Below are 23,696 nucleotides of genomic sequence, written 5' to 3' on the forward strand. Positions count from 1 at the left end.
GCTGGCCTGGTCCCCCCCAACTGTCCTCCCTTGCAGGCCTGGTCCCCCCCAACTGCCCTCCCCTGCTGGCCTGGTCCCCCCAACTGCCCTCCCCTGCTGGCCTGGTCTCTCCCAACTGCCCTCCTCTGTTGGCCTAGTCACTCCTAACTGCCCTCCCCTGCAGGCCTGGTCTCCCCCAGCTGCCCTCCCCTGCAGGCCTGGGTCCCCCCGAACTGTCCTCCACTATAGGCCTGGTCCCCCCCTCCCCCAACTGCCCTGCCCTGCAGTCCTGGTCCCCCCCAACTGCTCTCCCCTGCAGGCCTGCCCCCCTCCCCAATTACCCTCCCCTGCAGTCCTGGTCCCCCCCAACTGCCCTCCCCTGCTGACCTGGTCCCCCCCAACTGCCCTCCTCTGCTGGCCTGGTCACCCCTAACTGCCTCCCTGCTGGCCTGATCGCCCACAACTGCCCTCCCCTGCAGGCCTGGTCCCCCCTAACTGCCCTCCCCTGCAGGCCTGGTCCCCACCAACTGCCCTCCCCTGCTGACTTGGTCTCCCCCAACTGCCCTCCTCTGCTGGCCCGGTCACCCCTAACTGCCCTCCCTGCTTGCCTGATTGCCCACAACTGCCCTCCCCTGCTGGCCTCGTCCCCCCTAACTGCCCTCCCTTGCTGGCCTGGTCACCCCCAACTGCCCTCCTCTGCTGGCCTGGTCACCCCCAACTGCCCTCCTCTGCTGGCCTGGTCACCCCCAACTGCCCTCCTCTGCTGGCCTGGTCACCCCCAACTGCCCTCCTCTGCTGGTCTGGTCACCCCTAACTTCCCACAACTGCCCTGCCCTGCAGGACATCTTGTGGCGGCCATCTTGTGTCCACATGGGGGAAGCCATCTTTGACCACATGGGGGCGGTGGTCATCTTGTGTCTTGGTGTGATGGTCAATTTGCATATTACTCTTTTATTAGATAGGATGGAGTTTGCAGAACTGGAAGTTCTTTGGGTGAGTCAGTAAGTGGTGAGTGAATGTGAAGGCCTAGGATATTACTGTACACTACTGTAGAATTTATAAATACTGTTCCAACAGCGCCAAAAATAGAACATCAAATCTGTTAATGCTGCTCCATGTACAGAGATGTGGACTAGATTGGTTAGAAATACTGAGGCTAGGCCTTTGTGGCTTAGTGACTGAATGTCGTCCCATGCACCAAGAGGTCACTGGTCAATTCCAGGTCAGGACACATGCCTGGCTTGCGACTTTATCCCCAGTAGGGGACATGCAGGAGGCAGCCGATTTAAGTTTCTCACTCATCGAATTTCTCTCTCCCTTCTTCCTTTTCCTTCCTCTCTCTCGAAAAAACATATTAAAAAAAATACCAAAGAGAAACTGAGTAAGGAGCAGATCACTGCAATAGTGATATGTAGGGAGGAAGTGAAAGTGATTCTTCCTGAGGAAGAGTAGGAATAAGAAATCAAGATAGAGAGAAAAAGTAATACAAGGGGTTGTTATGGCAATGTGGTTTTGGCTATTGCATGTTGGAGCAGTGGTGAGATTAAGGAACTTGTGGTACACATTAAAATAGAGGGTGTTTAACATGGAGAGGGTGTAAAACTGAGGATTCAATATTTTTTACTTTGGAAATTTGATTTTGGTTCCATTGATCCTTTCTGGCACAAAGGGCTCTCTTTAGCAATTGATGGAAGAAACAAAATTTATGTGTGTGTTATATCATTACAACCTGAAAATATGTCAAAAGTACAGGAATACGCTGGCTCCACACTAAAAGTGCAATGGCCCTTAAAACTTGTTAAAGTGGTTCTTGTGGACCTGGGTCCTTATAGGATCTTAGGTTCTCAACAAAGAATTTACAGCAAATAATTCTGAAGACCATCAAGTGTGATCTGGGAGGGCTGCAAGAACGCTCTGAATATGTAGGGCTGGGGGACAGTCTCCTCTGTGGGGAAACAGGTCAGTGGCTGACTGACTGGGATGTAATCTGTGCACTCAAAACTGAGGTGCTGTGAGATGGAATCTATTGCCAAGCCTTACAGATATTGCTTCTGTCAGAGGAAAAATAATTCCTTCTGAACCACATATATTTCCATTTCTTCCTGGAAATTCAGCTCCATTATAATCTTACTAGAGGCCCAATGCACGAAATGCGTACATGGGTAGGGTCCCTAGGCCTGGCTTGCAATCACGGCCGATCTGTGGGGTGACCGGCGGGGCGATCAGGGGAGGGGGCCCCTGCTGGCACCCACCTTGGCCAGCCTAGCACCACCTGCTCAATGGCCCTGACCCTGCCACCACCGGTCACCTCCCTCTGCGGGCTATCAGGAGGCCCCCGCTGGCGCCTGCCTTGGCTGGCCTGGGGCCTGCGGGCTGGGGGCAGCTCCTGAGTTGAGCGTCTGCCCCCTGGTGGTCAGTGGGCATCATAGTGACCGATCTGTTCCATGGGTCCTTCTGCTATTCGATTTGCATGTTAGGCTTTTATTATATAGGATGGGAGCATTCAGTTTTTGCAGTGACTAAAATGTTGTTATGTGGCACGTGACTGTACTAACATGTGATACAACATGAATGAATCTTGAGAACATTATGTAAGTCAGCAATTTTCAACCTTTTTCATCTCATGGTGCACATAAATTAGTAAAATTCTATGACACACCAAAAATATATTTTTTGCCTACCTGACAAAAAAAAGGGGGGTATAATTTTGATTAATAGTAATTACCTACCCTTTTTGCTCCAAAGTGACTTTTAAAAAAATCAGGTGCCTATACTTGTATATAAGGATTTCTGGTACCAAAAATTAACCAATCAGATACAACCTTATTATGTGAATTGACCAATAAGATACAACTCTATTATAAGACCTATATATTTATGGTTCAAGACCGGGCATTCACACTAGATGGCTATTATTGTGTTGGCTGTTGTCATTTTTTATTTGACAATCTAAGGGAAAAGAGGTTAATGCCCCTGACTAACTAGTCAGGTACTTCATGTTTTAAAAATTCTTATGGCACGTTGGCTGAAAATCGCTGTGCTAAGTGAAAGAAGTCAGACACAAAGGCTACATATTATATAAATTCCATTTGTATGAAATGTCCAAAATAGGAAAATCCATAGAGACAAAAAATAGATTAGTGTTTGCCAAGGACTAGAGAAAAGAGGGAGTAAGAAGTGACTGCTGATTGGTATGGAGTATGTTTCTGGGCATGATAAAAACGTTTTGGGATTAATGACAAGAATGGTTACATGACCTTGTGAATATACTAAAAACCATGGGTTTTGTACAAATTAGAAGGGTGAATTTGATGGCATTTGAACATACCATCTCAATAAAGAAATTTTTTAATGTATGATGAGCCCTAACCAGTTTAGCTCAGTGGATAGAGCATCGGCCTGCGGACTCAAGGGCCCCAGGTTCGATTCCGGTCAAGGGCATGTACCTTGGTTGCGGGCACATTCCCAGTAGGGAGTGTGCAGGAGGCAGCTGATCAATGTTTCTCTCTCATCGATGTTTCTAACTCTCTATCCCTCTCCCTTCCTCTCTGTAAAAAATCAATAAAATATATATATTTTTAAAAAGAATGATGAATAGTCATAAAATAATAACATCTACTAGCTCTATGAATCCACTTTTTCTAGTCAGTCTCCTTGAAGGAACTGTAATTCTTAGCATCTATTATAACTAATTTAGAGCATATTATATACCTTACTATAGTATCAAGGCATCAATGCTGGCTCATTAAAAAGTCTTATAGGGCATAAACTAATTGCTTCAGTAATGTACTGAGATTTCCCAAAATGAACTAAGTATATTTTAACTTGTTGAATTTGAATGGGTCAGATACTGCAACAATGAATATGCAAAACTTAAAGACTTAAGTGGGTCAATAATAACAATGACGACTATTTCACTGATAGGATACCAAGAAATCTGCCTTAATATTCAGGTCAAGAAAGAGTTACCAAACTGGAAATGAATAAAAAAATAAAGAGAGAAAGGGCTAGAGTCCAAAGAAAACTAACACATCTTGGCTCAACAGCTGTGTTAAAAAATAATTTCTTATCTTGCAACTAACCTTTTTCTTTCTAAAAATATAGGACACTGGGTTAATTGATTTTTTTAAAAAGTAAATATGTTTTGGCTATTGAAACATTAAAAGAAAAGAACATCTGTTTTGCAAGTAAAGACAGATTGTATGGAAGAATCAAATATCAAACCACCGATTGGACTAGCATTTAATTTGTTCTATCTAAATTTTTAATAAAAGTAAATGAAATCACATTCTTGAAATTATAGGTCAGCTCTAAATATTTAACACCAGAAACACTTAACACTAAGATGCTTTAAAGCAAGCATGTCAAACTCAAAGGCTAACACGGGCCAAATAAATGAGGCATGCAGCCCGCGGGCTGCAAGTTGACATGCTTGCTTTAGAGTATAAAGTTAATTATTAGTATATTCTAATTATTTTTCATTCTACTTGACATTTATATCAAAACCAGGTTATAAAGCACTACCTCACAAAAATAATTTTTAAAATACTATAAAAGGAAAAACTCACCATCCATAAATTCTGTACATATTGAAATCCTGTTTTCTACAAAAAATGCACCATAAAATCCTATGATATATGACGAATCACACTGTAACAAAAATAAGACAAAATTAATTAAAAACCTTACAAGCCAAGAGCACAGGCATGCTTTATAAGAAAAAAAAATGACCAAGAAAAAATTACCTTATAAAGAATTTCCAATTCAGACATAATTTGCTTTTGAAGTTCCAGTGTAATATCTAGTAGTATAACCTAAATATGGAAAGGAATACATTGATACATTTATTTACCTTTAAATTAAGTATAGCTATACTCGCTATGAAACATAAAAACTAAACTCTTCATTTCACCTTCCTCCTCCCCACTATTGTAACCCCCCAGTAATACAAACTGTATCCATATCTGTCTAATCCTTTGTATTGGGGAGGTGGTATAGAAGTGATTGATGGGACCAAGGAAAAAGCCAGGTCTCAAAGGTCAGTATTAATAGCTTTAAAAGTCAGTTAAGTTATAACACCCTTAATTTATATACCCTATTTTGGCCACATTGGTTATTTTCAGAAGAGAAAGATAGGAGTGACTCTGAAACCATTAAAAAAAATATTGCCTTGTAATTCAGACACTAGGCGATAAGCAGAAGAGGTTGATGAGTAAAAATGACATTTAAAGTAGGGTTATTAGGTTTTTAAAACATCTTTTTTTATTCTCCCAGTTGCATAATGTTTCTTTGCTAATAATGTTATAAAATGTTAGAGCTTGAAGGAACCTCAGAAATTATTTCATCTAACCCCCTTCGTTTATAGGAGGAACCCAAGGTTCTGAGGAGCCACGTGGCCTGGCAACATCTGGCCCCTTCCTGACTCTGAGGATTTTTTTACTTAAAAAAAGAGAGTGATGAGAATGAAATAGTTGAAAGACAATTTTAAGGTCTGTGGCAGAGTTTCTGACTCTAGACATTTCTAGATAAAAACTGAACACCCAGGATTACCATGACAGCAGTAGTTATACACCATCCAACATTGAACTACATTTTGTATTACAACTGCAGAATATATATATAATCATACTAGAGGGAAAAAAATCCATAAATTATAAATTGCAAACTGCTGATAGAGCAAGGAAAGAAAGGCTAATTCTAAAACACATTTTATAGTAATGACATCCATTGGGGGAGGGGAAAAAATAAAAAAGGCATAGCCAGTTTCTATCAAGAGTTTGCTTTAGGGTTATTTATAAAAGCTCTCACTAAACCAGCCTGTAAGTGTAATAGAAAACTGCCAAGAAACACTTCTCCAGATCAATAGTCATTTTGCCAACAATATTCACTTACATTTTTGTTCCTGTATAAAACTTAGCAACAAAATAAATTCACCTAGTGTTTCAAGTCTATGCCTTAAACTATTAGATCTATTCACACCACCATGTCAAGTACAGGGAATCTTTCATCCTAAAAAACTAGTAAATGGAATGAAGTTATTATTTACTTTAAAGCAGCGGATCTCAAACCTGGCCTCATATTATAATTACCTTAATTTAAAGTTATTTTCATAAATATCTCAGGGCACTTTAAATAAATCCTGATGATACATAGGCATAATGTAATCAAAATCTCTGAGGGCAGACCCACCTCTTAGTATTTAAAAACAACAACAACTTGTCAGGTGAATTCTAACCCACAATAAGGTTGAGAACCACTTATTTAAGGTTTCAAAAATACATTTACAGTGGAACCTTGGTTCAATTCATTCCGGAAGGCTGTTCGAAACAGAATCATTTTTTCCCATTAGAAATAATGTAAATTGAATTAATCCATTCCAGACCCCCAAGTGATTCCCTGTTTTAACCATTCTTACATACATGTCTAATATACTGTTTAATCTATAAATACATACTTTAAAAACAAAAAGGACATGAAATGTAAATGAAAATTTAACAAAAAGGAAATGAAATATAGAGTAAAAATTGAAAATTTAATAAAAATAAACAGCAACCAAAGCAAAAAATATGAAAATATTCACAGCACAATTTCCTGAGATGTTAACAATGTAAGATTTAGTGGTAAACTGACCCATACTCAAGCATTCTCTTTTTTGTCACCTGAGAGACTCATCACTGATCATACAGGTATCAGCATGAAAGTATTATTGGGTTGAGAAGTAAACTGTTTGAGATGGGTGATGTTGGAGTACGGAGGTCTGACTGTACACAGTACTTAGTATGACTACCAAGCTATATTGCATCTCCAAGCACACACTCTATAAATGACATAATTCCACAGGGCTAGCCAACACATTGGAATTAAACTCACACTACTGGCTGTAAACGTATTGTCCACTTGATCAAAAATCTTAATTGGGCTCCCATGGCCTAGTACAGTGGTCGGCAAACTCATTAGTCAACAGAGCCGCAGTTGGCCGACCACTGGCCTAGCATAAAGTTACAATTCTAGCATGACATTCAAGGACTTCTTCTACAGTCTAGCTCCAACTTGTTATTCTAGCTCCTCCCACTACTCCCCATCACAAATTCAATCCTTATTTGAAACCAGATGATTTTTACTGATCCACACATGTCCTGTGCTTTCTCCACTTCCAGTCTTTGCTCTGCTGTTCCTTCCACTTGAGGTGAGCTTCCTCTCTCTACTCCACAGTCATTGATTATAAAATCTTTTCTATCTTTTAGGCCCAGCTGGAATGCTGCCACCATCTCAGGAAGCCAGCCCCAAAGCCCTCCCTCAGAATTTATCTCTAGCTTTGGCCCTTTATTTTTTCCTTTACCACATTTATCTTTAGCATTCATACCTCATCTTCTAAAAACAGAAGTCTAAAGAATAAAGAGTGGTTGTGAGCTCCTCAAGGGCAAAGGGTGAGTCTTGTACATGTTTCTCTAGCTCCCTCCCTCACACCCAGCACCCTGTATAGCAAGCATGTCAAACTTGTAGGCTGCATGCTTCGTTTATTTGGCCCATGTTAGCCTTTGAGTTTGACATGCTTGCTGTATAGGATCTTAGAGTAGTGGCCATTAAGTGATGTGGGATTTAATTAAAGTGTGCCTTACAACCATAATGCTCTAAGTAAGGTGCTGTTTCTAGAGAGGAAGGGATGGATTGCTTGATTTCTACAGCTGAATTTAAAACCACCATGTCAATAGGGAATAGCCCAACTGGAGTGGCTCAGTGGTTGAGCATCGACCTATGAACCAGGACGTCACGGTTCGATTCCCAGTCAGGGCACATGCCTGGGTTGCGGGCTCGATCCCAATGAGGAGCATGCAGGAGGCAGCCAATTAACGATTCTCTCTCACCACTGATGTTTCTCTCTCTCTCTCCTTCTCCCTTCCTCTCTGAAATCAATAAAAAAAATTGATATATATTTAAAAATAAATAAATAAAACCAAACATATAAATACCAAAGTAAATAAAAGTGCCACTCTGACCTAAAATGTAGCAAGTAATACTGTACTCTCATAGGTCTTGATCATCCTTGGTATTTGCTATAGTGCAGAACAGTAGAGATTCTATAATGGTAGAAAAGTGAATAAAGTAATTTCTGGGAACTTGAGAGGGAGATTAAAATTCACCTTAAAATAATTTCTGAAATGCTCTTCTATTTTCTGGGAGACTTGACACTCTAGGTGGAAGGTTAATTCTCCTTCCCTTGGGCATTCCTGTGAGTGAGCTTTAAAACTGAAAAATAAACAAGTCCAATTCCTTATTTGAAGGTAATGGGAAAAATCATGGAAATACTAATTTTCTGTTTGAAGTATAAGCAAAGGATAGACTCCCTGAGTTTTCATTATTATTATTATTATTACTATTTTTCTCCATAGGAAGAGCTAAATTTCTCAAACTGGAGAGACTCCGAATATGAAGCATTTCATGGAGAAAGGGTTAAGTGAGAAACTGAAATACCTGAGTGCATTTCCCTGCTCTTCGCTACACCTCCAGGACAAATAAGGATGAGTTGTCAAGTTAAATATAAGCAGTCAAGTGACTGAATTATAATTTACTCTGTGCTCAATTTAAATTAGTGTGAGGCTATTAAAATATACAGTATAAATACGGCAATTCATCACAACCTGTCGTGGATGACTTCATTTATTTGCTGGAGTGGCACATGCTCCACTAAAGGGAAGGAGAGCAAAATCACAGGTCAAATTAAGCCGCTATTCTATTTTAATTCGCTTATTTAATCTGTGGCAACATAATTGTCTTTTACAGTATGTACAATTCAGAAAGGAAATTTGGGAGGATTACAGTCAGTATACAAATGATTAATCAAATGGTCCATTTAAATGCTAGTTTAAAAGCAGCAGAAACCCAAAACAGTCAAAGAATGATAATCAGCCCATGCTACATACAATGCTAAGAAATTTCCTGTTAAATGGATGTTTTTTCCCAATTAGAAAATAAATAATACTGGGAAATCTATTAAGCTCTACTCTTTGAAAGGTTTTATAGAATACACTGAAAGGTTTTATAAAAAGGTTCTATTTGAAGATGGCTAACACTATTTTTATTTGTTTTCTGCTCTACTTGTTTGCAATTGTTTTGCTTACCTACACCACTCCCTGCCCAAAAAAGCTAATTAGAAACACATTTCATGAGTTACATACTACAGTCATATCAAATACTTATCTTTAAAAAATGATTAGTATCATTTTCAAAATGCTCTGAGGCAGAAATTTTTCTAAATTCAGTACTATAAAATAAAAAATTCAAGGTACTTCTATTCTTCCCAAAATTCAACTTGCTTTAAAAAATATCTGAAGTGATAGTTTCCCACCTTTAATGTCTGAAAAGGGAAATATTACAATATAGTTGTTTCATTTTGTCTAAAAAATGAAAACATTTAGAAGTATAAAAATTAAAAATATTTTGAGTAGGAACAGTAATAGATTTTCAAGATTTTTATCTAATTGCTCCCACAGATATTCGAAGTGTGGGTCCAACTGACTACTTGGCTTGGGAAATTAAATTTCCCTCATCATTCTATGCCGGCATCAGAACCCTGCAGGTGATTCTGTTCAGACAAGGCCTGTGATTTGCTGCTCTTCACAATCCCTCTGTGATACCAGGCAGCCCCGTGTCACAGCTGAGGTCACTGAGAGGTTCAAGTGACATGCTTGAAGTCACACAAAAGTCAGGATAGGGTCAGGAAAAGATCAGACGTGCTAACCTTTCATTTCACCCTTTAATATATATATATATATAAAGCTAAGAAATACTCTGGCTGAGAGTAATGGTCCATACAAAGAACACTATGGGATATATTGTATGCGAGTTGAACCTACTTTCAAGATGTTACTTCAAAAGATGAATGAGTAAACGGGAAAAAAAAACCACACACACCCCAAAACAAAAGAACAAAATGTATTTATTTAGTCAGTCATTCAACAAATTATGTGTTGAACATCTAGTCATTACATACAGCACTCTGCACCAGGCCCTTTGTGCAATGCTCCGCATGAATCAGTGAGTAAAACAAGATGAGAGCTGTTCTCTATTTACAAGGAGATTTCAATATGATAGGGGAAACATACATGTATACTAATAGCAAACAACAAGGCAGCATGTGATAACACCCATAAGAAACACAGAGAATTCTAGAGAGTCAAAGTAGAAAGTGAGAAAGTGATAGATATATCAGAAGTGACTATTTATCTACCTAAGTCCAAAAGAGTGGCTTTGGAGCTGATCCTTGAAGGGTGTTAAGGATTTTGATAGCTGGAGACACAGGGAAGGAATTCTTATTAGCGAGAAATACATGTATCAAAGTGTTGAAGTGAAAGTACCTGGGTTCAGATAAGGCAACGAGTTCAACTTAAAAGCAGCACAACCGTTAGGAGCTTGAATGTCACAACACTGCTGCAGCTTCCACCTCCGACTCCAAACCTAAAACCATTTCATTTCCTTATCCCTACCTGTAACTCAAGCTAAACATGGGGGGTGTGAGTGGAGAAAAAGTGGTGAGCATCAAGAATATCATGAATTTTATGAAATGTATCCAGTACTTACCTTTACAGCTAGTATTTTCCCACTTGGGACATGATATGCTCTATGGGAAGAAAAACAAACAAAATTACTTGGGTTCACTAAACAACCTAGAAAATAGTTAAGGACATAAATGTAAATCTGGACACACCTGCAGCAATAGGATATATGATACTTTCAAAGAATACTAATAACATTAGTAACTTACATTTCTATTGAGCTTAATGGTTTACAAAATGATTAGTTATACCTTACCTTAAAATAACCCTCTGAGGTAATGCTGTCATTATTACCTCCTTAAAGATAAGAACTTTGAAGCACAGAGAAGTAGTTTATCTAATGGCACAAAGTCAGAAAGTGGCAGAACTAGACCTCAAATCCAAGTATTCTGGCCCTAGATCCCTTATGGCAAGCATGTCAAACTCAAAGGCTAATACAGGCCAAATAAACGAGGCATGCCCAGCCTGTGGGCTGTGAGTTTGACATGCTTGCTTTACAGCGTACTGTCAGAGTGAGAGACTGAGAGAGAAGGCGAGAGAGGTCCTACAGCTCTGCTAAGCATTATACAGAGCCATAAAAAATGGAAGGTTTTCCTTCTTTTTATTTCAATTATATATACAAATCAACTATATTCCCACATTTAATCAAAATATTCTCAAAACTACATGGAATTAGCTATGGCTTAAGATAGATATAAATTCATATAAGAAGTCACAGGGTTATAAGACTCAAGTATGTGGTTTTCGTCTTTTCCTAAAGCCAGCACCTCTCAATATTGAAAAAGCTTCAGAAGAGAGACAAACTCATATGATAACAGTGAAATAACTACAAGTCAAGGAATATGAATATATTCATTTATGAAAAAGAGAATAAGGTTTGCAGAAATAAAAACCATGATCTCATCAAGACCTTTTTATGTTTAAATGAAATGTGGCCTTTCATATGTGTACTGTAAGGACTGTACATTCTGACCATTATCTAGAAACAGCCTGCCTTATATAAAAACTTCACAATGAACCACACAACATGAACAAACACTGTTACTGCAAGTCCATAAAAGTATAAAGAAACACATAATTTTGGAAGAATTAAGGTCTTGCTCCATAGAGGATTCTGCACATTAGCTAAGATTGGATTGTTCTTCCTCTCACCTGGCTAGTGCTAACATGTGAGTGGGGTAGAAAACTTGTGGAGGAATGTAATTTCCCTTGCCAGGAATTCCCTATCCTCAGCTGCCAAGTTGCAAAATTTACCAGGCTCCCAATTTTTACTTGATAATAACCTAATAGTAAAACATACGTATTATTTTATTTCTTTTGAGATATCACCAACATGTAACATTACATTAATTTCAGGTATATAACATAATGATGTGATATTTGCTTATGCATATTGTAAAAAAATCACCCTGATAAGTCTACTTAACATCCATGATCATAAACGGCTGCAAAAAATTGCTCATTTCTTAAAACAAAAACAAAATATGCATTTCACTATTATCAAATGAAAATATTATTTTCTGTTGTTTTGACAGAAATACTTATGTGGTTGTTCTGACAAAATTTTAAGCAGTTTTACTGAGGCATAATTATATATTGAGGCATAATTAGATGCACACTAATTCATTCATCATTTGTTTATTCTCAAGTGTACAATTCAATGATTTTTAGAAAATTTACATAGCTGTGCAATCACTGATAAGTATTTTTAAAGACTTATAGAGATAATTTAGTTACTAAGAACCCACAAGTATTTATAACTTTTCATATATAAAATGTTATAAATTCAGGTAAAATAGTACAAAACATGTAACTGTATCTACATATCCATATATGAGTGTTATAAGAAATTCATTCTGTTTTTCCTACTTGAGTGGACAAAGGTTGAACCAATTTTGGAAGGTAAACTTAGGTTTTATTTTATCAATTAATTATAGAGAAATTGTATCTTATTTAAATGAAAAGCAAGATTACAAAAATTGGCATTGTTCACTTTAATGTGAAAAAAGTATCTACAGACTTTGTCTAAATATCAACCTCCCTAGTATACATAAATACTATCAAGTTTATAAAACTTGAATGATTTAAAATTTTTTACACTTTATATAAAGAAATGTTGTATAAGAACTCCTATACCACAAAGGTTTAGCACAAATAACCACTTACTTTCCTATTGATGTTAATGTCAGACTTTTACAACATGAAACTACATTTCAGACTATGATTTAATTCATTATATATCTGAATTCAGGTAATAAATTGATGTATAAAGACATACACTGTATTTTCCTCAGTGCCTGACAGAGATGTTGCTGGACTAAGCTAATTTAAAATGTGATTTGAAGGAATTTATTCCATGTAAATATCCTATATAATAAAAGGCTAATATGCAAATCGACCCAATGGCAGAGCGACTGGTCACTATAACGCACACTGACCACTAGGGGGCAGATGCTCAACACAGGAGCTGCCCCCTGGTGGTCAGTGCACTCCCACAGGGGGACATCCCCCAAGGGCTCCCAGACTGTGAGAGGGCGCAGGCCGGGCTGAGGGACCCCCCTCCTCAAGTGCAAGAATTTTGTGCACTGGGCCTCTAGTAGGTAATATAATATGTAAAATTTAATAATGATATATTATTTTTCCTCTTACATACCACAGAGTAAAAAATACTCTATATTAGAATCACTAACCAAAGACTCAAATGTGAAGACTAATAGTTGAATGCATACACAAGGATTCAAAAGTCGTAACAAGAACAGTGTTGCTACTTAGGACAACAAGCAACACCAGGGTTTTTGAGACCAACAGCAGCGATAAGTAAGTGGTTAGCAGATAGTCTAATATATACCATACTGAACAGTTTGGCAACTTAATGAGCTTGTCAAGAAAGATGATCTCTTTTCTAAAAGAAAGGTCTCCTATTTCCAAGTGAAATAAAAGGAGAAGCTTGATGATTTAATTATGATGCACGCTAATTCATCCATGGAAGTTTGGGTTCAATTTCGAGCAATAAAGATGCTGTGTGGTTTGGTTTACAGTGTAATGACAGTACCAACTTAACATTTAATCATCAAGGAGAAGTGGATGACAAAGGCATTGCCAGGTATAAGTGGAATATGCACCTTAACTTTGCAAATGGCATTCCACCTGGAGAAAAGGAATTTGTTTACTCTCAACGGATACTGCATCCCAATTGTCTTGACCTTCCTCAACACATTAACTGTAAAGTGATTAATGAAGTTTGAATGGAGGCTCTGGTTACACCAAAAGACAACTATACACCTCTGCATTCTTTTAATTAACAGCTAACACTTCAAATTAGTTTGTTGTTGCCACAGTAATTACCTGTTCCAATGAGTGCATGGAGGAAGCATTTTATGAGATATTTTTAGTGCTCAGACTTGAGTGTTCCATTTTGTTTTCAAACAAGCACAGACCTTCAGGGAATATTCTCTGCCCTTAAAACTGAGCACACAACATATACACTTTAGGATGGCAAAAGCTAGTACCTTGGTATAAACTTTTTGAGTATTTGAAATAACAAAGAACCCAACAAAAGAGAAGAACACTTACTATCCATCCTTTTTCTTTTCATTTGGAGCAATAGGATCTAGATGACTGACAAAAAAGTTGATATCAACCTTTAATTCTGGTAGAGTACAGAATAGAAAATTTACTGAGTCAGGAGGAAATATAGAGAATTGTCTAGTTTAATCCTTTCCTCTTACAGTGGAAACACCCAAAACCCAGGTTAAAAAACTTGTCCAAACTCACGCAGTAAATGACAAAGCCACGAATGGGACTGTGGCAGAATACACATATTTTAGCACCTAAAGGAAATATGCAGTGATGTTTATGTTTTCTTCATTGTGTTCTGAAACAGGGAAACTCATAATTCAAAATTTATAAAGGTGCTGACCTATTTCAATCGGACTAAGGACCATGACATCTGAATCTCTGCAGGCAATGAAGCATTCTGCAATCACTGCCAACCTAGCTTGACAGGCAAGGAGTGAAGGGTGTAGGCTCTGGAGTCACTCCTGGGGTTCTGATCCCAGCTCTGCACTTCTTAACAGTGTGAACCTGGACTGTTAGTAAACCTCACTGCGTCTCAGCTGTCTCAAGTCTGGAATGGGGAAATCGGTCCCTACGTTATAGAGTTGTGAGGATTCAATGAGATAACAGGTAAAGTATTGAAGACAGCGCTGGCATGCATTATATTTTAAGAAACTATGAAGTTTACAAGGTAGACAGGTGTCTTGAGAGTAGAACCTGTTAAAATAGACTAAAGCAGCAAGTTAGCTTTAATGATGAAGACTGGCAAATGGCTGCAATATATCATTTATTGAGAATAACTGGTAGAATTACTTCATGTTGAACCAACTTTGAAGACAAAGAATTAAAATAGCCATCTGACATGCTATGGTTATACCATGTTTCAAATTCTAGATTTCTTACCATGTTTACCTCTTGTCCACTACTATAAGTTATCTATAGTACAGAGAGGTGTGGTCAGTGTCACATTCAGGTGTTCATCTCAGCAGAAATGCCATCTCACTATCACAATGGCTAAATGAGAACCTACATTTATCCTTCTCCTTAGGTTAAATAAAAATATATAAGCTACCCTAAAAAGAATCTACATACCTTTATTTAATACACAGTTGACTCTTGAATAACATGGGGGGTTGGGGGTGCCTACCTACTACACATTCGAAAATCCATGTATAACTTTTGACTTCCCAAAAACTTAACTAACCTCAGTATCACAGGGAGATTGGCTCCAGGACCCCCATGGATACCAAAATCCATGGATGCTCAAGTCCCTTATATAAAACTAGTGGCCGCGTGCACAAAATTTGTGCACGGGGCAGGGGGGGAGGTGTCCCTCAGCCCGACCAGCACCCTCTCCAATCTGGGACCCCTCGGGGATGTCTGACTGCCGGTTTAGGCCCAACCCCTGTGGAATCGGGCCTAAACCAGCAGTTGGACATCCCTCTCACAATCCAGGACCACTGGCTCCTAACTGCTCACCTGCCTGCCTGCCTGATCGCCCCTAACCACTCTGCCTGCTGGCCTGCTCGCCCTCAACTGCCACCGCACCGGCCTTCTTGCCGCCAACTGCCCCCCCTGCCGGCCTGATCGCCCCCAACTGCCCCTGCCAGCCTGCTCACCCCCAACTTCCCTCCCCTGCCAACCTGCTCACCCCCATCTGCCCCCCCTGCCAGCCTGTTCGCCCCCAACTGCCCTCCCTGCTGGCCTGCTCGCCCCAACTGCCCCCCCACCACTCTGCTTGCCCCCAACTGGCCCCCCCTGCTGGCCTGCTCACCCCCGACTGTCCCCCGCCCCGCCGGAATGATCACCCCCAACTGCCCTCCCCTCCTGGCCTGATCGCCCCTAACCGCTTATGCTTTGGCCCCGCCAGCATGGCTTTGTCCAGAAGGATGTTTGGAAGGTCTCCTGGAAGGAGATATTACCCTTTTATTAGTATAGATGGCATAGAACAATGCATACAGTTGACCCTCCACATCTTTGGACTCCCAACTGTGGATCAAATATAGTACAGGTATTTATTGGAAAAACAATCTACATATAAGTGGATTCACACAATTCAAACTTGTGTTGTAAAATTTTGAGGCCTCTCCTAGTCTTCAGGCTTTAGTAGATCTGTTATAGCTCCTAGAGCACAATGCAGAAATATTGTTTGAGTCTGTCTCCCATACTGGGCAATGAGCACTGCCATGTCTTAATCATCTTTGTATTCTTTCCGCTTTGTCCAAGTCCTGGCCCTTGACAGGTGTTCTCTATTTAATAAATATTCAACATATGTTTATTACTTCTGGATGAAACAGAAATCTCTCACTTGAATGGTATTTTACAAAATAATTCTACATACATTTAATTAATTACATAATCTTATGAACATGGATTATCCACCTCCCACCAGTTTTACTCAGTTACTAGAGGCCCGGTGCATGAATTTAGTGCACGGAGGTGTGTGTCCCTCAGCCTAGCCTGCACCCTTTCCAATCTGGGACATCCCTCTCACAATCCAGGACTGCTGGCTCCCAAATGCTTGCCTGCCTGCCTGCCTCATTGCCCCTAACTGCTTCTGCCTGCCAGCCTGATCATCCCCTAACCACTCCCCTGACAGCCTGATTGATGCCTAACTGCTCCCCTGCCAGCCTGATTGCCCCTAACTGCCCTCCCCTGCAGGCCTGAGTCCCCCCCAACTGCCCTTCCCTGCAGGCCCGGTCGCCCCCAACTTACCTCCCTTGCAGGCCTGGTCCCTCCCAACTGCCCTCCCCTGCTGGCCTGATCGCCCCCAACTGCCTTCCCTTGCAGGCCTGGTCCCTCTCAACTGCCCTCCCCTGCTGGCCTGATCGCCCTCAACTGCCCTCCCTTGCAGGCCTGGTCCCTGCCAACTGGCCTTCCCTGCTGGCCATATTGTGGCAGCCATCTTGTGTCCACATGGGGGCAGTCATCTTTGACCACATGGGGGCAGCCATCTTGTGTGTTGGAGTGATGGTCAATTTGCATATTACTCTTTTATTAGATAGGATTAGATAGGATAGAAGGCCTGGTGCACGGGTGGGGGCCAGCTAGTTTGCCCTGAAGGGTGTCCCGGATAAGGGTGGGGGGTCCCTTGGGCATGGGGCGGCCTGGGCGAGGGGCCTGTGGTGGTTTGCAGGCCAGCCACGCCCCCCCGGTGACCCTGGCATCTGGGATTTATCTTCTATAATTGAAACTTTGTAGCCTAGCAGAGGCCAGGGCCGACCAGAGCAGGCAGGAAGCTTGACTTCCTCCATCGCTGGGGGAAACCCAAGCCTCCTGCTCTCTCCAGTTCCATGGCTGCCACCATTTTTGTTGGGATTTATTTATCTTCTATAATTGAAACTTTGTAGCCTTGAGTGGAGGCCAGGGCCAGCCAGAGCGGGCGGGAAGCTTGGCTTCCTCCATTGCCGGGGAAATCCAAGCCTCCTGTTCGCTCCTTGGCCGCAGCCATCTTGGTTGACTTAATTTGCATACTCGCTCCTGACTGGCTGGTGGGAGTGGCTTGTGGGCGTAGTGGAGATACGGTCAATTTGCATGTTTCTCTTTTATTAGTGTAGATAATTGATATATAACATAAGTAGAAGTTATTATCATTTCCATTTGGGTATATTTCTAATTGCTGACTCAAGAGTCCTTAAAAGGATTTCATGGTCACCTCACCAATCCCTGCTTCTGCCAATCTCCTTTATGCCCAATACTTACTCTGCTCCACCAAACATGATCCTCCCTCAGGCCCTTTGCACCTACTCCTCAAGCCAGAACCACGCTTCCTTCAATATCCACTTGGAGGAGTCCTCCATCTTCCTTCATGTCCAATGTGTATCTTTCAGTCTCATATAAAAAAGCTTAGTCACCCTTTCTTTATTCTTTACAGAACTCATCAATACATAATTTATTAATTACCTGTCTCCCACCACTAGAAAGCAGGCTCCATGAAAACATGGACTATTATCTTTTATTTTTTATTTATTTATTTTTTTGTTTGTATCTCCTGCATCTAAAACTGTGCTGGGCACATTTTATAAATATTTATTGACTGAATGAATAAATTTTCTTAATTGCTATAGGTTTATTTTTGTTTGTTTTGTAAATTTTTCTTAAGACAGTTTTAAGATTTTCTAAAAAAGTGTCCATTTTCAGTTTTCAAGTTTATTTTTATAAACGTATTCACTGTATCCTCATATTTTAAAATTTTCTGCTCTGTCTAGAAATATGTCCCCCGACACCAGTTTTATTGAGATGTAATTGACACACATCATTGTATAAGTTTAACGTGTACAGCATAATGGTTTTAATTATACATAGTGTAAAATGGTTCCTGCTATAAGTTTAGTTAACACCTATCACCTCCTATAGATACAATAAAAAGAGAAAGCAAAACAACATCCTATTTATCATATAGCAGTATTAACTATGGTCACCGTGCTATACATTGCATCTCCTGTATTTACTTCTCTTATAGCTGAAAATTTGTACTTTTTGACTACCTTTCTCCTATTCCCCCTACCCTCCCATTAGCCTTTTTTAATCCTAATTTTGTATCTTATCTCTGTTATATTTGATCAGTTTTTCCTAAAAACCAGTTTTTGGTTTTCTTGAATTGTTTCTTAAATTTTAATTTCATTAATTTTTTTTCTTTAGTGTTTCTTTCCTTCCACTTCCTTTGGGTTTAACACTTTCCCTTTTAAAAATAATTCTTCAGGAGAAGGATCCAAGATGGCAGCGTAGGTAAACACCTAAACTTCTGCCTCGCACAACAATTTCAAAACTACAACTAAAAAACAAAACATCTATCACCCAGAGCCACGGGAAAGCTGGCTGAGTGGAAGTTCTACAACTAGAAGGAAAGAGGAAAGAGCATTGAGACGTGCACAAGCGCTGAAAAGCTGAGGTACAGAGGCGCGTGAATCGGGCTGGTGGCAGGCGACTGGGAGCGCTGCTTTTTTCAACCCGAAGGGAGACAACCTCTCAATTACTCTGAACTCCAGTTTCTGGGGAGACGCAGGGGACCCAAACTCCTACGGGGAGAAGCTGGACTGTCTGCCAACAGGTCGGAAAGTGAGAGTAGCTTACTTGCAGGGCTGCGTGCAGGAATAATTGTTTACTGCGCTGGAGTGCGGGACGCGGGGACGTGGTCGGAGATGCAGAGCCGGCTTACTGGCAGCCATCGCTGTTTGCCACGCCCTAGCCTAGTGACGCCCTGAGACTCCGCCCCGCACAATCTACAAACCCACCCAAGCTCCAAGTAGTGGCTTTAGCATATGAATGGCCTGCCCTATCGCAGCTTAACCTAGCAAACTTGCAGCCTGGGTCAGACAGCTCCAAAACCTCCAAACCCCAAGCAAAGAGGAGAAAACTGTAGTTCTCGCTGTAGCTCCTGCTGGATGGCCTCAGACAGTAGCTGACCTGCACCCCATTGGAGATCCAGAAGCCAGTGTACCTAGTGGTCAGTGTGAGACACCAGATTTCAACTCCTCACATCCATAAGTGACACATTCAAGAGGCAGACTCAGTGAGCACCAAAGCCCCACTGAAACAAGTCCTACACCATAAGTGTGTCTCCAGTGCAGCAGTTCTTCCATTATAGACAGCGGGTCCTCACAGCCAATTGGCCTGGAGGTCAATTCCTCCAAGTGTACCAACAGCAATCAAGGCTTAACTACACCAAGACTTTGCAGTCAGCCCACAAATGGGTGTACCAAGAGCGTCCACCTCAGGTGATTGGGGAGGCTGAGCTACCGGCCACTGTAGGTCACCTACCACACAAAGCCACTCCATCAACACAGGAAAGCAGCAAAATGCAGAGACAAAGAAACATGTCACGAATGAAAGAAATGGAGGAAAGCAAACTACTGGACGTCTCAGAGTTCAGAACCACATTTATAAGGTTACTCAAGAATCTTCTAAAAACTGCTGAAGAACTTAGTAAGACCTTTAAGGATCTTGAGAATGCCAAAAAAATGGAAAAGGACCAGTCAGAAATTAAGCATACACTGTCTAAAATAACGAATATACCGACACTCAACTGTAGATCAACATACCCCAAGAATCAAACCAAACATCTGAAATATGAGGAAACAAAAAAACCCAACCAGAAAAACAAAAAGAAAAAGAATCCAAAAATATGAAGATAGTGTAAGGAGCCTCTGGGACAACTTTAAGCGTACCAACATCCGAATATTTGGGGTGCCAGAAGAAGAGAGAGAGAGCAAAATATTGAAAACCTATTTGAAGAAATAATGACAGAAAACTTTCCCTACCTGGTGAAAGAAATAGACTTATAAGTTCAGGAAGCGCACAGAACCCCATACAAGAGGAATCCAAAGAGGACCACACCAAGACACATCATAATTAAAATGCCAAGGGCAAAAGACAAAGAGAGAATCTTTAAAGCAGCAAGAGAAAAACAGTTAGTTACCTACAAGGGAGTACCCATACGACTGTCAGCTGATTTCTCAACAGAAACTATGCAGGCCAGAAGGGAGTGGCAAGAAATACTGAAACTGATGAACAGCAAGAACCTACAACCAAGATTACTCTACCCAGCAAAGCTATCATTCAGAGTTGAAGGTCAGATAAAGAGCTTCACAGACAAGGAAAAGCTAAAGAAGTTCATCACCACCAAACCAGGATTACATGAAATGCTGAAGGGTATTCTTTAAGAAGAGGAAGAAGAAGAAAAGGTAAAGATAAAAATTATGAACAACAAAATGACATCAAATACATACCTACCAACAAGTGAATCTAAAAATCAAGTGAATAAAAAATCTGAAGAACAGAATGGACTGGTGAATATAATAGAATCAGGGACATAGAAAGGGAGTGGACTGACAATTCTCAGGGGGAAGGGGGTGTGAGGGGTGTGGGAAGAGATTGGACAAAACTCTTACACCTATGAAACTATGCAGGTGGGGGATAAGGGCATGGGGTGGGGTGGGGAATCAGGTGGAGGGGAGCTATGTGGGAAAAAAAAAGAGGAACACCTGTAATAATCTGAACAATAAAGATTTATTTAAAAAAATAATTCTTCAGGTAGCTGCTGAGCCTATTAATATCCAGTTATTCTTTTCTAATACACACACAAAAAAATTATCCTTTAAGTATGACTTTGATTGCATCCATGAGTTTTCATATATGGTATTTCTTTATTATTCAGTTGTAAATATTTTTATTTCCACTATGCTGTATTATATAACCCATATGTTATTTAGATGTGTGCATTTTAATTTCCAAATATATGAGGTTAACTTATTATTGGTTTCTACACTAATTGTATTGCAGTCAGAAAAAGTGAGCTACATGTTACAGACGGAATTACAAGGAAAATTTGACAAATCCACAGACTTAGTGGCAGAATGTCTCCCAGTAATCAACAGATCAATCAGATCAAAATTAATAAAGTACAGAAGATCTTAACATCACAATTAACAGGCTGGTCACTGATCATACATGGAACTCTTCAGCAATCAAACTGAGAATATCCATTATTTTCAGGTACAGAAATTTATTTTTTAAAAACTGTTTATGTACTAGGGCACAAAGCAGGTCTCAACAAAGTCTGTAACATATAGGTCACTTTTTCTGATTATAATATGTCAGGTAATGTAAGCAGTGAAAAGGAATAAAGGTAAGCATATAGAGAGTGACCAAGATTAGGGGTATTTTTGTTTATATTAGAGGTGTGGAGGAGGTCAGGGGATGCCTCTTCTATCAGGTTATATGTGAGCAGTAAGGCAGCACAACATTTAAATATCTGGAAGAAGAGGACTCCAGACAGAAGAAATGGTAAGTTAGTTCAAACACCCTAAAGTGGAACTGTGTGCTGATGTGTGTGGAAGTGGAATAGGCAAGGGGACTAGTGTGAGAGATGAGGTGAGGAAGGTAATGGGAAGACAGAATGTGTAGTACCATTTAGGCCATGGTGAAGAATTAAACTATTATTCTGAGTGATATGAGAAGCCCTTGTGAGAGGAAGGAGAGCATATACATATTTTAAAAAGATCATTTTGGCTGCTGGGTAGAGAGAACACTATAGGAAAGTAAGGATAGAAAATGGGAGACTAGTTGGGAGGCTACTGTAATAATCCTAGCAAGAGATAATAGTGGCTTGGAATAGGGTGGTAGGAAAAGAGTGGTGGCTTCTTAAAATAATTGTGAGGAAGAGCCAACAAGATTTGTGGGTAAATTTGGTGATCTGGAGAAAAAAAATTAAGAATGACTGCAGGAAAAAACCAAGATGGCAGCATAAGGTATACACCTGTACATGCTGCCTCTCACAACCACACCAAAACTACGACTAAAAGACAAAACATCTATCACCCAGAACCACGGGAAATCTGGCTGAGTAGAAGTTCTACAACTAGAAGGAAAGAGAAAAGAGCACTGAGACTGGGCAGGACTTGCACAGGCACGGAAAAGCAGAGGTACGGAGGCACGCAAATTGGGCTGGCGACTGGGTGCACTGTTTTTTTCAATCTGAAGGGAGACACAAGCTCCCGACTGCTCTGAACTCCAGTTTCTGGCGAGACTCTGGGGACCCAGACTCCTACGGGGAGAAGCGGGACTGTCTGCCATCGGGTCGGAAAGTGAGGGTGGCTCTCTTGCAGAGGTGCATGTAGGAATCATTGTTTACTGTGCTGGGGCGCGGGACGCGGGACGCGGAGACACAGAGAGGGCTGACTGGCAGCCATGGCTGTTGGCCACGCCCTAATGATTCCCTGAGATCCCGCCCTGCCCAATTTACAAACCCACCCAAACTGTGCGCAGAGGCTTCTGCATATGAATGGCCTGCCCTATCGCAGCTTAACATAACAAACTTGCAGCTGGGTTAGCTCCAAAACTTCCAAACCCCAAGCAATGAGGAGAAATCTGTAGATCTTGCTGTAGCTCCTGCTGGGTGGCCTCAGACAGTAGCTGACCTGCACCTCCTAGGAGATCCAGAAGCCAGTGTACCTAGTGGTCAGTGTGAGATGACACCAGATTTCAACTCCTCACATCCATAAGTGATACATTCAAGAGGCAAACTCAGTGAGCACCAAAGCCCCACTGAAGCAAGTCCTGCCCCATAAGGGTGTCTCCAGCACAGCAGTTCTTCCATTATAGACAGAGCGGGTCCTCACAGCCAATTGGCCTGGAGGTAAATTCCTCCCAGTGTACCAACATCAATCAAGGCTTAACTACAAACAAGACTATGCACTCAGCCCACAAAGGGGTACACCAAGATTGTTCACCTCAGGTGACTGGGAAGGCTGAACCACTGGGCCCTATAGGTCACCTACCACACAAAGCCACTCCATCAACACAGGGAAGCAGCAAAAATGTGGAGACAAAGAAACATGTCACGAATGAAAGAAATGGAGGAAAGCAAACTACTGGATATAGAGTTCAAAACCACAGTTATATGGTTACTCAAGAATCTTCTAGAAACCTCCGAGGAACTTAGTGAGACCTTTAAGGATCTTAATGAGAATGCCAAAAAAAAAAAAAAAAAAAAAAAATAGAAAAGGACCAGTCAGATATTAAGCATACACTGTCTGAAATAAAGAATAATATACAGAAATTCAACAGCAGACCAAAGGACCCCAAGAATCAAACCAAAGATTTGAAATA

The 23,696-nt window shown here is 40.6% G+C and overlaps 1 protein-coding gene across 4 annotated transcripts in view; it reads right to left on the reverse strand.

Moving 5' to 3' along the window:
* The window catches only part of MAP2K5 (mitogen-activated protein kinase kinase 5), a 289,315-nt gene that overhangs the window by 182,430 nt on the left and 83,189 nt on the right, over nucleotides 1–23,696 (reverse strand). For all 4 annotated transcript variants that reach the window (XM_080670938.1, XM_080670940.1, XM_080670939.1 and 1 more), the window contains exons 9-11: nucleotides 10,558–10,597; nucleotides 4,725–4,793; nucleotides 4,548–4,629 (exon numbers count right to left, since the gene is read on the reverse strand). In XM_080670938.1, coding sequence (XP_080527064.1) covers nucleotides 4,548–4,629; nucleotides 4,725–4,793; nucleotides 10,558–10,597 — 191 coding nt within the window. The remainder of the gene's footprint in view (nucleotides 1–4,547; nucleotides 4,630–4,724; nucleotides 4,794–10,557; nucleotides 10,598–23,696) is intronic.

Source organism: Plecotus auritus, assembly GCF_963455305.1.
Source record: "Plecotus auritus genome assembly, chromosome: 1".
Taxonomy (NCBI): Eukaryota; Metazoa; Chordata; class Mammalia; order Chiroptera; family Vespertilionidae; genus Plecotus; species Plecotus auritus.